The sequence below is a fragment of the Rhinoderma darwinii genome, chromosome 5 (assembly GCF_050947455.1).
Source record: "Rhinoderma darwinii isolate aRhiDar2 chromosome 5, aRhiDar2.hap1, whole genome shotgun sequence".
Lineage (NCBI taxonomy): Eukaryota > Metazoa > Chordata > Amphibia > Anura > Rhinodermatidae > Rhinoderma > Rhinoderma darwinii.
The window spans coordinates 303,247,763-303,261,241 of record NC_134691.1 but is presented as its reverse complement, the minus strand read 5'-3'; the positions used below and the strand labels follow the sequence as shown (position 1 = coordinate 303,261,241).

Sequence of the window (13,479 nt, the reverse complement as noted above, 5' to 3'; positions counted from 1 at the left end):
CAATGATATTTTGACTCTGTTACTAAAATGCCTGAGTGAAGGCAATCAATTACTTTACCTATTTACTTTTGCCAATTCTTACTTCCAGTGCCTTAAAACTAATCCTACTGATAAAAAAAACGTATTCATTGGGTAGTGTAAATTTTGACTATGAGATGAAATGTTCTGGATTTTTAAATTTAGATCCTTGTTGGTAAGAATTCAATAGTGATCACATAGGAGTACAACAGGTAGACTGTTATTTTCACAATTCTGCCTCTATGTTGGAGAATTTGTATATGCAGGTCCTGGTACAAAAATAAAAATAGAAGAAGAACCAGTAATGGCCACTTTTGTCTTGCACTTTCGATCTGAAATGACCCTTACTGTCTCCTATTCTAATAGTTTAGCTGCTCTGTAAATTCGCTGCTGGTTGCTTGCCAATTGCTTACAATGTAATTACATGTACAAAAGGGCTTTGATCTCAACTAGGTCAGGAAGTGTTCCTTAATATGCTCTTTACATCCTGAGATTAGTTATTAAAACAAATTATCTTCTAAATTCATTTAAGATGCTTTTTGTAAGTTATACTCTGACCTCGTCTACATAATCTTCTCCTGTATATTTATGTTTAGGTGCTTGCATTGGACCTGGTCGCTGCATGTTCTTCCATTAATATCTATAAAACACGATGCACTGTAACCTTGGTAAACAGATTCTTTAGTTTGTTCAATGTTTAAGACATTATAATAGTAAATATAATATTGCAAGCTTTAAAAAACAACTACAATATACAAATAGGGGTAAAAAGCTTCATAATATAAAGAAAATTGAGTGAGTAGTTTAGACACCATTGCCATGGCGGCGTATTTATGGATAGATCATCGATATTTTCTACCATTGGCATGTGTCCATGGGCATCACGTTTTGACAACAAGAACAATTGGGCGAGTATGGTGCTGGCAGTATGGGAACAGTGCAGAATTTAAACAAAAGAATATTATAATTAATTTTTTTAACTATTGTGGAGAATTTGGATTCCATTTTACACCTCACAGACATCTGGTGTAACTGTAATTCATAGTTCAAAGAGGGTGTTAGCTATGCATTAAAACGGACACCTCTCTAACAGCCAGGATTAGAGAAACGCTGATCCTGTTTGTTTAACCGCTTAAATTCCATTGACACTTCATTGGCTGATGGTTATCATGGCAGCCTAGGGCTTAAAGAGGCTCTGTCACCACAGTATAAGTGGCCTATCTTGTACATGATGTGATCGGCGCTGTAATGTAGATTACAGCAGTGTTTTTTATTTAGAAAACTATCATTTTTGACTGAGTTATGACCTATATTAGCTTTATGTTAATGAGTTTCTCAATGGACAACTGAGCGTGTTTTACTATATGACCAAGTGGACGTTGTACAGAGGAGTGTATGACGCTGGCCAATCAGTGACCAATCAGCGTCATACACTTCTCTCCATTCATTTACACTGCAGATAGCGATATAGTTATATCGCTATTTGCAGTCACATAAACACACTATAACGCTACTTATGTGTCATGACAATGAATATACATTACTTCCAGCCAGGACGTGACGTGTATTCATAATCCTCACCACTTCTGTAGCATCTCTGTGATTTACAGCACAGCAGGCGTAGTCTCGCGAGATTATGCTGTAAACTGTCATTCACAGCGAGATGTCGCTGTGCTGTGCTGTAAATCACACAGATGCTACAGAAGTGGTGACGAGAATGAATACGTATGACGTCCTGGCTGGAGGTAATGTATATTTATTGTCAGGACACTGCAGTAATTTTATAGTGTGTTTATGTGACTGCAAATAGCGATATAGCTATATCGCTATCTGCAGTGTAATTGAATGGAGAGAATTGTATGACGCTGATTGGTCAGCGTCATACACTCCTCTGTACAACGCCCACTTGGTCATATAGTAAAACACTCCCAGTTCTCCATTGAGAAACTCATTAGCATAAAGCTAATATAGGTCATAACTCCATCAAAAATGATCGTTTTTCTAAATAAAAAACACTGCTGTAATCTACATTACAGCGCCAATCACATCATGTACAATATAGGCCACTTATAATGTGGTAACAGAGCCTCTTTAATGAAAAAAAAAGCACAATATTGTACAAGCAATCATATGATCAAAGGGGACTAAAAAATAAATAAAAAATTGCTAAATAAAGTTTTAACAAATGTACAAAAAAAGTAATGTAAAAAATTAAAAAATTAATATAATTGGTATGGCTGAATCTGTAAAAGTTCTATCTTTTCTAGCATAGAATTATTCGAAATTGGCGCAATTATTCTCTTCTCACAGATTCCATATAAATGTGTGTCATTTTATAGTATAATCCTATTTCATGTCTAATTTTGAATGCTTAAATAATATACATACACACACACACACACACACACACACACACACACACACACACACACACACGTATATATCTATATCATGGCACACTTGTTCTGGTAACAATAATAATAACCTTTGTCTTTCTTGAAAAATTTTAACAATACCTGGAGTCAGCAGTATGACAGATGTGACGATCATGGAGCAGATTACAAGAATGACAAGAAGTGCAATTGCTATTCCTTTCCAGTTCCTCTGAGGAGGGTTGCTTCCCACCAACTCCTGCAATCAATAAAAGACAGGATACAAGTTAAGATAATTGTTAGAGACAAAATATTCCCTCATCGGAAGAGAGAGATTCAGCATTTTATATAATGAACGATTTTTCAGAACAACTTCAAGGAATAACATCTAAAAGGCTTCCATCAAAAAGCAAAGTTAAGTGCCCTAAGTATCTGAATTGGAGGTTATGGGCTTTACTCTGCTTTTGTGCCCCTGCTAAATTTTCTGGCTGGGTGGTAGAGTGTATGAGAAAATCTCAGCCTGGATTTGCAAATCAGTATCACAGAAATACTTCTTTGTGGAGTGCCTGCAGAGAGGAATAACCTTAAACTGCATCACTTAGAAGATAAATTTAGAAGGACACAGTAGTAACAAGCAGGCCTTCAAACTCAATAGTGAGCACAGAAAGTGCCCAATATTTAAAGAGGATCGGATACCAGATTTCACAATATCAACTGCATACATTATTAAATAGATCTTTTAGACCTATTTTCACATATACTGATCATGTGCGAGAGCCAGGGAGACTACAGCTTGTACTGAGCATGTGTGAGAGCCAGGGAGGCTGCAGCTTGTACTGAGTTTGTGTGAGAGCCAGAGAGGCTGCAGCTTGTACTAAGCTTGTGTGAGAGCCAGGGAGGCTGCAGCTTGTACTGAGCATGTGTGAGAGCCAGGGAGGCTGAAGCTTGTACTGAGCATGTGTGAGAGCCAGGGAAGCTGCAGCTTGTACTGAGCATGTGTGAGAGCCAGGAAGACTGCAGCTTGTACTGAGCATGTGTGAGAGCCAGGAAGACTGCAGCTTGTCCTGAGCATGGGTAAGAGCCAGGGAGACTGCAGCTTGTACTGAGCATGTGTGAGAGCCAGGAAGACTGCAGCTCATACTGAGCATGTGTGAGAGCCAGGAAGACTGCAGCTTGTACTGAGCATGTGTGAGAGCCAGAGAGGCAGCAGCTTATACTGAGCATATGTGAGAGCCAGGGAGACTACAGCTTGTACTTAGCATATGTCAGAGCCAGGAAGACTGCAGCTTGTACTGAGTATGTGTGAGAGCCAGGGAGGCTGCATCTTCTACTGAGCATGTGTGAGAACTAGGGAGACTACAGCTTGTACTTAGCACATGTGAGAGCCAGGGAGACTACAGCTTGTACTTAGCACATGTGAGAGCCAGGAAGACTGAAGCTTGTACTGAGCATGTGTGAGAGCCAGAAAGACTGAAGCTTGTACTGGATATGTATGAGAGCCAGGGAGGCTGCAGCTTGCACTGAGCATGCGTGAGAGCCAGGGAGGCTGCAGCTTATATTGAGCATATGTGAGAGCCAGGGAGACTACAGCTTGTACTTAGCACGTGTAAGAGCCAGGAAGACTGCAGCTTGTATTGAGCATGTGTGAAAGCTAGGAAGACAGCAGCTTGCACTGAGCATGTGTGAGAGCCAGGAAGACTGAAGCTTGTACTGGACATGTATGAGAGCCAGGGAGGCTGCAGCTTGCACTAAGCATGTGTGAGAGCAAGGAAGACTGTAGCTTGTAATGAACATGTGTGAGAGCCAGGAAGACTGATGCTTGCACTGAGCATGTGTGAGAGCCAGGGATACTGAAGCTTGCACTGAGCATGTGTGAGAGCCAGGAAGACTGAAGCTTGCACTGAGCATCTGTTAGAGCCAGGGAGGCTGCAGCTTGTCAGCTTTAAGTAGGCAGGGATTGAATTTAGCTCATCAACATACCGGACCCATGAGCTTTCTAGAGTTCTGTACCATGAATACACCGAACTCATGAGCTCTTTGGAGCCCTGTACCCAAAAAATATTTCCGCTAAAAGAAGATATATTAAGAAATTAATCAACACAGAATTTTGTGACTAAAAATAATATGGTGTTAAAAGTTTGGGATTCACTTTTTAAAACTTCTAAAAAAATAACAGTTGTTTAAAAAATTGATAGGGTACCAACTAAATCATCTTCATGGTTTAGAAGATTTTTAATGAATTGATGTGGTAAAATATTGCGAAAAATAGAAGACAGTACCAACCAAACCCGCTGAGAATGTCAATCCAGTCTAGTCATAACAAATCAATTGTTGGTTAATCAGAAATAAAATGGTCTCTGGTGTCTGTTCCACAATTTTGTGCAGAAAAATGTAATTAGAATGCACAAATGAAACGTTAAAATTTAGCATTTGATTTTAATTATCAGAATTACTCACAATACTCATTAAGTTAAATTTCAGACAATACTTCAAGCTGCTTTTATATATCGCTATACAAACTGATTGATAAGAATACTTCTTATGTTCTTTGCAATAAACTGCATTTCATTTTTTTTTTTCTGTCGCAACTCATTTTTTAAGGCCCATTGGCCGAGGGACTAAAGTAAAACTTGTTTCATCGTTCACTTTGTGGGAATCATGAAAAGGGGATTAAAGGATTTTGGATAGCCATAAAATGAGATTAGCAAAAAGCATGCTCCACATCATAACTAAACAAAGTAAGGAGCTTTATTCATATTTTCATGATCCAAACCAAAGGCTGGTTACACAGATATATATTGTCACTTACAATGTTACAGAAATACTGCCAAATGGGCAGTCAGTTCAACCTGACCAAATATATGAAAATTTGAACTTTGAACATGAATGAACAGCGAAACTAAACTGAGAAAGTGTATATATATGTGAACAATATATACTGTCTTATATTACCATCTTATTTATTTAGTATCAGAGCCCAAAATCTTAAAAATGACACCTCTGCTTGTACTGCTGCAGTGAACTAAAGTTGTCTACTCTATAACGAAAACAGTTGACAGGATACACTTTTTGTCAGCTGTCATTTTGGGCAACGTAAATTGAATTATGTAATTTTACTTGAATAAAGCAGTGAATACATAAAATGTTGTAATACTGCTGAACAAGCAGTAACAGCTGTTTCAGCACAAAAGCATTGTTTTGCCTCCCTATATTTCCTATGTCCTGCATGTGTACACAGTCGCTTCCCAGTCTCAACCAACCATTACCCCACAGCTACCATACTCTCTTCCCAGCCCTCCTTGGCCAAAGGCCTTCTCCGTAGCCAAATTCAGAGGGTTTGTAAAGTATTTTCAAAAAATGTATTAAGAAACAGATCAAAACAATGAATTACCATCATGGAGGCATTCGGCCTATGCTCCGAATAGATAAAAGCCAAGCTTATACTTCTAAACATCTATAGACTTCATGTATGTAGCAATAACAAGACCAGTGCAGTGATCACAATGAGTATTTTCCAGTAAAAACTGCAACCCTTTCTTTCATCTTTGTCATGTCAAAAAATACATAGACCGAGTTTTAGACTTCCACCTCTTTCTCAGCACACCCCTTTGCTCAAACTTTTACCCATGCCTACCCCGCCATACTTTTACATCTTCTTCTCGATTTACCCACCATTGTTTTCCTATTCCTCCCAGTTAGCAAATCTTTAAAAATATTCTTCTCCACTGGTTTCACAAAAGGTGAGTAGTTCTGATTTGCTGCAAATCAGAAACCTGGAAAATCAATCACTGCAAATCGAGTCGGTAAATCAAAAATATAGATAAAACAGTTGATGACCAAATTATATGATACTATATGTAGTGTACACAGAGATATTCACTTAAACATCTCCCTGACCGAGTTGAAGCTCCCATTCTAATATCCATATCTCATAAAAAAGTGGAAAAAAAAAATGCTAGAGATAATTTCATAGAAATGCAAAAAAAACAAAAACAAAAAAAAATGAATGTTTTTATAGGCAAACTTCAGTACCCAACGGAGGCTGATGCAAATATTGGGAGCACATAGAATTTCTGTGCAGATGTAGCAGCTCTCGAGAAACTCAAACCAATGCCTCTAATGCTGTAAGTTAGCTGTATTAATTTCTGAGCCACTGTGTTGTCTATACTGAGGTCAAGTAGCTAGAACCGGAGCATAACCCACATAGTTTGTCGTATAAATGTTAAGTTTTGCAATGCAATGGGTAATTTATGCTGTTATACACTCTATAACCTAGAATGCTAATGTATTTTGTGATACCTAATTTCATATGACTACAAGTTCTTTTACTTCCACTGGAACCAATATATGAGCAAAACGTGTATAATAAAAACAAGGTAAAAAAAAATCCCCGAAGCACAGAACAAAACCAAGCTACCAAGACAAAATTTCATAAACATTGTGAAAAGATCAAGTCTTCATCTGCAGGCACCACAAAATATTCAGATATAGTGATATTCCCTGTATTACAAACGATATATCTCATAAAAGAGTCTAGACATGACAAAATATTCTGAATCTCAATTTAAATTGGAGATTCAAAAAAAATAAAAAATATTGTACATTGAGGTTCGGGATTTCTCTTAACTATGCAAATAATACTGTTGATTTCATGCTTATGCCTTTGGGTGTGTGGAGTCAAAGGATTGTGCATTTGTAAAAAGCCTGTAGAAAACAATAATTTTACACAATTTTATTATATAGAGTTTATAATTTATAATTTTAAGGGTGTAGTTCATATTGTGAAGAGTGGGAGCCAAAGCAAGAAATCTCTCCCATTTCGGTGTTGGTTCATGCCACCCTAAATTCACATTCTAAGACAGGATGACCAGCTACAAGTTGACCCTCCCCCACTTCTGTCCCTTATAAGATAGAAGAGTGACATGACCCTTGGACCATTTACCTTGTTATCCAATGCTTTTATGGTGTTTGTGAAGAGAAGGAAGACCTTGCCAAGATGAAGAATGTTACTGGGGGCCAATCTAGACTGGGGTGCTACCACTTTACAGACCTGTGTAGCAGCCACATGAGTTACCTTTATGATGTATTCCCTTCTGTACATTATGTATCCTACATATCTGGCTATTTACAGGAGGGCTCAAGCACTTTCTTGTGGGTAGACCTTTAAACTATGGATGTTCAATATTCTTTTTTCATTCTCTGCCTAGAATCTGATCCAAACAGCTATTATAATGCAGCTTGATGGAATATAAGTATTTCCTATAAGAATGCGTGAGGCAGGTAACAATCAGGAACCATCCATTAACACCTTCCCGCCCTAAGACGTACCATTAAGTCAGGGAAACGAAGTAGATCTTGGGATTTGACATGGTTATGGAGCGGACACAGCCGACACCTAAAAGCCAGGATCGGCCCCTGAGACGCCACGGTCAAAGCTGAGCATGGCATATTAGTGGTTTACAGAGAGAGGAGATCCCTTTGTCAGCCCATTTCCCCCTGAGACGCAATTTCTAGTTGCTGATAAGTTGCTATGGTAGCCGGGCCTAAAAATTGTCCTCAGGTCTGCCATCTTAGGAGACCCGAGGTAGAGCCTAATAGGATGCCTTTTGGTGTTATGATGACAAGCATATAATACACTTCAATACAGAAGCATTGCTGTTTATTATATCCGTGATCAAACTATTAAATAGTCTTAACCCCTAACGGAATAAAAATAGTCCAAAAAAGTTAATGTTTGAAAATGTTTATAAAAAAGAAATAAAACACAAAACCCATAAATGCTTTATTATGTCAAAGCATATAATGAATAAAAACCTACACATAATTGGTATCGCTGTGTACTTAACAACCCGTACTTGAATAGTATCATGTTTTGTAACCTGGACGGTGAACGCCATAAAAAGTAGCCTAAAAAGTAAAGCCAAGATTTTAGTTTTTTCTTATTCCACCTAAAAAAAGTTCATGTACCCCATAATAGTACCAATGAGAATGGCAACTCATCCCCCAAAAAAGAAACCTTCACATAGTTCCGTTGATGGAAAAATAAAAAAGTTATAGCTTTCAGAGTATGGCATCACAAAAACATTTTTTTTAAGTGTTTTTTTTGTGAAAAAGTAATAAAACATAAGAAAAGTATATAGATTTGATATTGACGCATATGTATAGACCTTCAGAATAAAGTTAACATGAAATTTATACCACATGGTGAACGACGCAAAAAACAAGGCCCAAAAAACAATAGGTGAACTGCTGTTTTTTTTCTACCCCACAAAAAAATTTAATAGTTATACAATACATTATACGTACGCCAAAATGGTGCCATTACAAAAATACAACTTGTCACACAAAAAAACAAGCTCTCATACAGCTATGTCAACGGAAAAATAAAGAAAAGTTATGACTCTTGGAATGCGACTATGAAGAAATGAAAAAAAAAAAATGCTGCATCCTGAAAGTCCAAAAGAGGCCAAGTCCTTAAGGGGTTAATGGCCTATTTTCAATTCTTAATGAGACTGAATTTTATGAATAGGACATTTTGTCGGGTTTGTTAGTTTACTGGATCCTTAGCCCGTGATTGCATACAAATTAATGTTCTATAATTAGTGTCTGTAAAATAATACAGACCCAGTATTCAAGAATCAGGACTGTAAAAATAATATATAATGTGTAAAATTATAAAACTTTATTTTCTTCTGAGCCAATTAGAACTGAAGTGGTTTAATTGGTTGCAGTTTGTAAAAAAAAAAAAAAAGTGTTAATAAAGTTGTACTTAATTAAACCGGAAAAGCTTTTAATTAGACTCATTAACACCTTCTGTGCCATGGCTGCCAAAATGTAATGCTTCTTCATGTATAAACAGTGAACACGTAGTTAAACCTTTTCATTAATTATACTACTTTTAACTATGATTGATTATTTCCTAAGGCTAATTGATTTCTTTCTGGACTTATCTTATCTAAGGGTTCAGGCACTCTTCAATAAAATCCTTGGAAGAATGTCACTTTCTAAAAATACAATGTATTTCCTCTCCATCCAAATTACAACTTGCCTAAGGTATTTGGAAACGGATCTTATTCCATTTGTCTCATTTAAACTGGCTTCTGTAATGCTACTTGGCAACATGTCTGCAAACACACTGTAGGAGAGTTACCTTTCGTATTCTTCTCCTTCTGTGCATATGAACTTTTTTTTTTAAATTATAGATTCAATCCTTGGCAAAGGAACTTTTTTTTTCCAAGGAACCTTAAAGACTTGTATTCATGAGTTTTTATTGTCTGGGATGGATAAACAGTATGATAGCTTAAACAGCATGAGGCATTCAGAGCTATAGCGGAAAGCTTTCAAGCCAAGGATATCTTGGGAAGCGAATGCTATGAAGGTTTCTCTTAAGGCAATAATATCTACCTACTAGAAAGGCATTTATTTAAATACACATGCATTAAACAAAACAAATCACTTTTCTTTTCGCTCTATGCTGTACTATACTGTACTGTATATGTCTTACTGTTTAAAAGAAACTAAGGTTGGCAATACGCATTATATAAAAGTCAGCTTAACCGACGGGCTTGGCCGACGATCTAATGTAGATCCAACTGTCCCTCAATGTCAAAAGTCAGTTGGTACCCATACACATTTTCCCCATTGAACGCTCAGCCAAGCATGCATGTTTATGGTGGATTCGGGAGAGATTGCTTTTGGTTGAATGCTAATTCATGCGTATGATCTATTTACACATGCCCAGAACAACAATGAAGATTAGACTTGTTCACCCTTATATTTAACTAAATCATTTTGGTATTTGGTATATGTGGGTTTTTTCTATAGAAGATTAAGGCTGGCTTCACACGACCTATTTTCAGACGTAAACGAGGCGTATTATGCCTCGTTTTACGTCTGAAAATAGGGCTACAATACGTCGGCAAACATCTGCCCATTCATTTGAATGGGTTTGCCGACGTACTGTGCAGACGACCTGTCATTTACGTGTCGTCGTTTGACTGCTGTCAAACGACGACGGGTAAAATGACTGCCTCGGCAAAGAAGTGCAGGACACTTCTTTGCAACGTAATTTGAGCCATTCTTCATTGAAGTCAATGAAGAGCAGCTCAAGATTACAAACGTCAAAGACGCGTCGCATATTACGAGGAGCTTTTACGTCTGAAACGAGGCAGCTGTTTTCTCCTGAAAACAGCCTGTCCTTTCAGACGTAAAAGCCTCTCATCGTGTGCACATATCCTAATGCTTGTAAAATATACAGTTTACTTAAGAAAGATGAAATCGTTAAGGAACAGTAAATCTTAATGATAAGGTACGTTCCTGTATCATGGGGTTGGATAGATAACTAAGGATAAGGCTTTATTCAGACGAACGGGAAAAACGTCCGTGCAACGCGCGTAAATTTGCACGCGCGTTGCACGGACCTATATTTGTCTATGGGGCCGTGCTGACATGTCCGTGATTTTTTCTCAGCGTGAGTCCGCTGAAAAAAAGTCACGACATGTCCGTTCTTTCGGCGTTTTTCGCGCATCACTCACCCATTGAAGTCAATGGGTGCGTGAAAACCACGCATGCTGCACGGAAGCACTGCCGTGCGAACTGCGTGATTCGCGCAAGAGCTGTCAAACTCTGAATGTAAACAGAAAAGCACCACGTGCTTTTCTGTTTACAAACATCCAAACGGAGTGTCTTTGAGATGACCGAACCCGGAAATAAATTTCCGGTACGCGACGTCAGGAGATAGTCACTGTCCAGGGTGCTGAAAGAGTTAGACTTACCGATAACTCCCTGCTTCTTCCTCCAGTCTGACCTCCCGGGATGACAATTCAGTCCAAGTGACAGCTCCAGCCAATCACAGGCCAAGCACAGGCTGCAGCGGTCACATGGACTGCCGCGTCATCCAGGGAGGTGGGGCCGGATGTCAAAAGAGGCGCGTCACCAAGGACGCGTCACCAAGGCAACGGCCGGGAGGGAAGTTCTCGGTAAGTACGAACGTCTTTTTTTTTTTTAACAGGTTGCTCGATATTGTGATCGGAATTCACTGTCGAGGGTGCTGAAAGAGTTACTGCCGATCAGTTAACTCTTTCAGCACCCTGGACAGTGACTATTTACTGACGTCGACTAGCCTCATCTCTATGATGGCGGCTGCGCGAAAATCACGCAGCCGCGCATCATACACGGATGACACACGGAGCTGTCAAGTGGTTTTTGCGCGCGCAAAATGCAGCGTTTTTGCGTCCGCAAAAATGCCACGCTCGTTTGAATCCAGCCTAATGGGAACAGTTCTTAAACAATCCATGTGATTGGCAACAAATGAAAGCAGAAGGAAATAAGACATACATTTAATTTAGGAAAAATAATGCTTCATATAGAAAATAGTTTTCAGGGTTGTGCTATACAAAGACCTCATAGGGCCCATGTAACACTGCCCCATGCCTTGGTGTATCACCAACCACCTTGGTAATCTGCACCTCCGGTATAGATCTCAGCTTTTGTACTGAAAGAGGATGAGACTACAAATTTTTCATCCATTGGTGTAGCTATATGGAAAACAGAGGTTCCATTTGCCCTTGGCCTTGGGAACTCAAGCTCTGCCACATAGGAGAGCAGCAGTCGTATAAAGGGAGTGTGCCGAGATGTAGTTGCGTTTTATAATAAATGCACAATAATAAAGTAATACCAATAAATGGATCTTATAATACCAATGAATACTTCTCTTTTATAATTAACTGTATATAAATCCTACATAGTGTGAAGTCATAACAACACATCTTGATAAAGGGGTGGACCCTGGTACAGAATTTAGGGCCATGGAGTTTTCAGGCCTGTAACGAAGCCCGAGGATTGGGTTGTAGCAGGCCAGCAGATGGCGGTGTGAACAGTCCTTGTCACCAAAGGATTTGACTTGGGGCTACTCTGGGGAGCAGAGTCTAAAGGAACCCCCAATCTTCACCCTTTAACCCCTGTACAGGGATGTGGACTTTGCTATGTTGGAACCCCAAGTAGTGACCCCCAGAGTAGCCATGTTGGTGATGGCTGACGTTAGTAGAAGCAGAGTGGTCCGGAGAGCTAAAGTTTTGTGCAAGCTGTGGAGGTGCGTAAAAGTAAACTTAGTAATAGATCAGGGCAGGCTGCGGAGATTGATCGTGGTAAACGTAGCAATAAGTCAAGGCAGGCGACAGAGGTTAGTCACGGTAAACGTAGCAATAGGTTAGTCAAAAACAGGCAAGGTCGGTACGCAGGAATTCACACTAGACAGTAGAGTTCATCTTGGACCATTAGGGAACACAAGAGAACCAAATTCCACTGGCAATGAGTGCCAGAACATCAGGAGCTTTTATAACGGGATAAAACATTACACACTAGGGCCCAGTGGAGAGCGTCGGCGGCCGGAGCAGCCACCAGATGCCGAACGAGGAGGCAGAGGGCGGCAGCGTGGACCAGGACACCAGTTTCAGGTAAGTAGAGGGCGGTGAGGAGCAGAGACAGTCACAAGACCTGACCAATTCTAGTCAGGCCGATCTAGAGAAACAGAATTAGCCAGTGGTGGTCTGTGGGTTGTTAGTTGAACATCTACCCCATGCACTCCTTAGAGTGCTTCATTGTGAGCTCTCCCTTGTGTGCGCATGTAGATGTAGTTGTTTAAATGGCTTACTACTATGGACGGACTACTTTTTATTCTCATGCTGCTGCTGAATTCTTCATTTTCTGCATAAATGACAAATGAAATTTATAGGTACATTGACTCATGAAACCCACCTTTAAATGACTATACATATAATGTCTTGTACAGCATTTTGGGGAATTTTTAAATCTCTTATTTGCATGAACAAACAGTATTGCATAACCAGACAGGAACATTTTCTTTGTAATAAACACTATTTTTTCTCTGTTAAGTGTCTGATTGCTCTCAAAACTATAAAAGCAATTTTAATCTGTTTTACTAGAACTTGAAAAGCCGAGACCAGCATTACAGAGCCAGATAACATTTCAAAGCTTAAAAATAGCTCTATGTTCATTCCAAAGTAAGAAAGATTCTGTCTTAGAGTGTTAATATTACACTATAGGCTTTACAATAGCAGTATATTAGATA

At 39.0% G+C, this 13,479-nt stretch overlaps 1 protein-coding gene across 4 annotated transcripts in view; it reads right to left on the bottom strand.

Annotated features, from left to right (window-relative positions):
• The window catches only part of DPP6 (dipeptidyl peptidase like 6), a 1,261,161-nt gene that overhangs the window by 366,833 nt on the left and 880,849 nt on the right, over positions 1 to 13,479 (bottom strand). For all 4 annotated transcript variants that reach the window (XM_075827374.1, XM_075827376.1, XM_075827372.1 and 1 more), the window contains exon 2: positions 2,535 to 2,649. In XM_075827374.1, the coding sequence (XP_075683489.1) occupies positions 2,535 to 2,649 (115 nt within the window). The remainder of the gene's footprint in view (positions 1 to 2,534; positions 2,650 to 13,479) is intronic.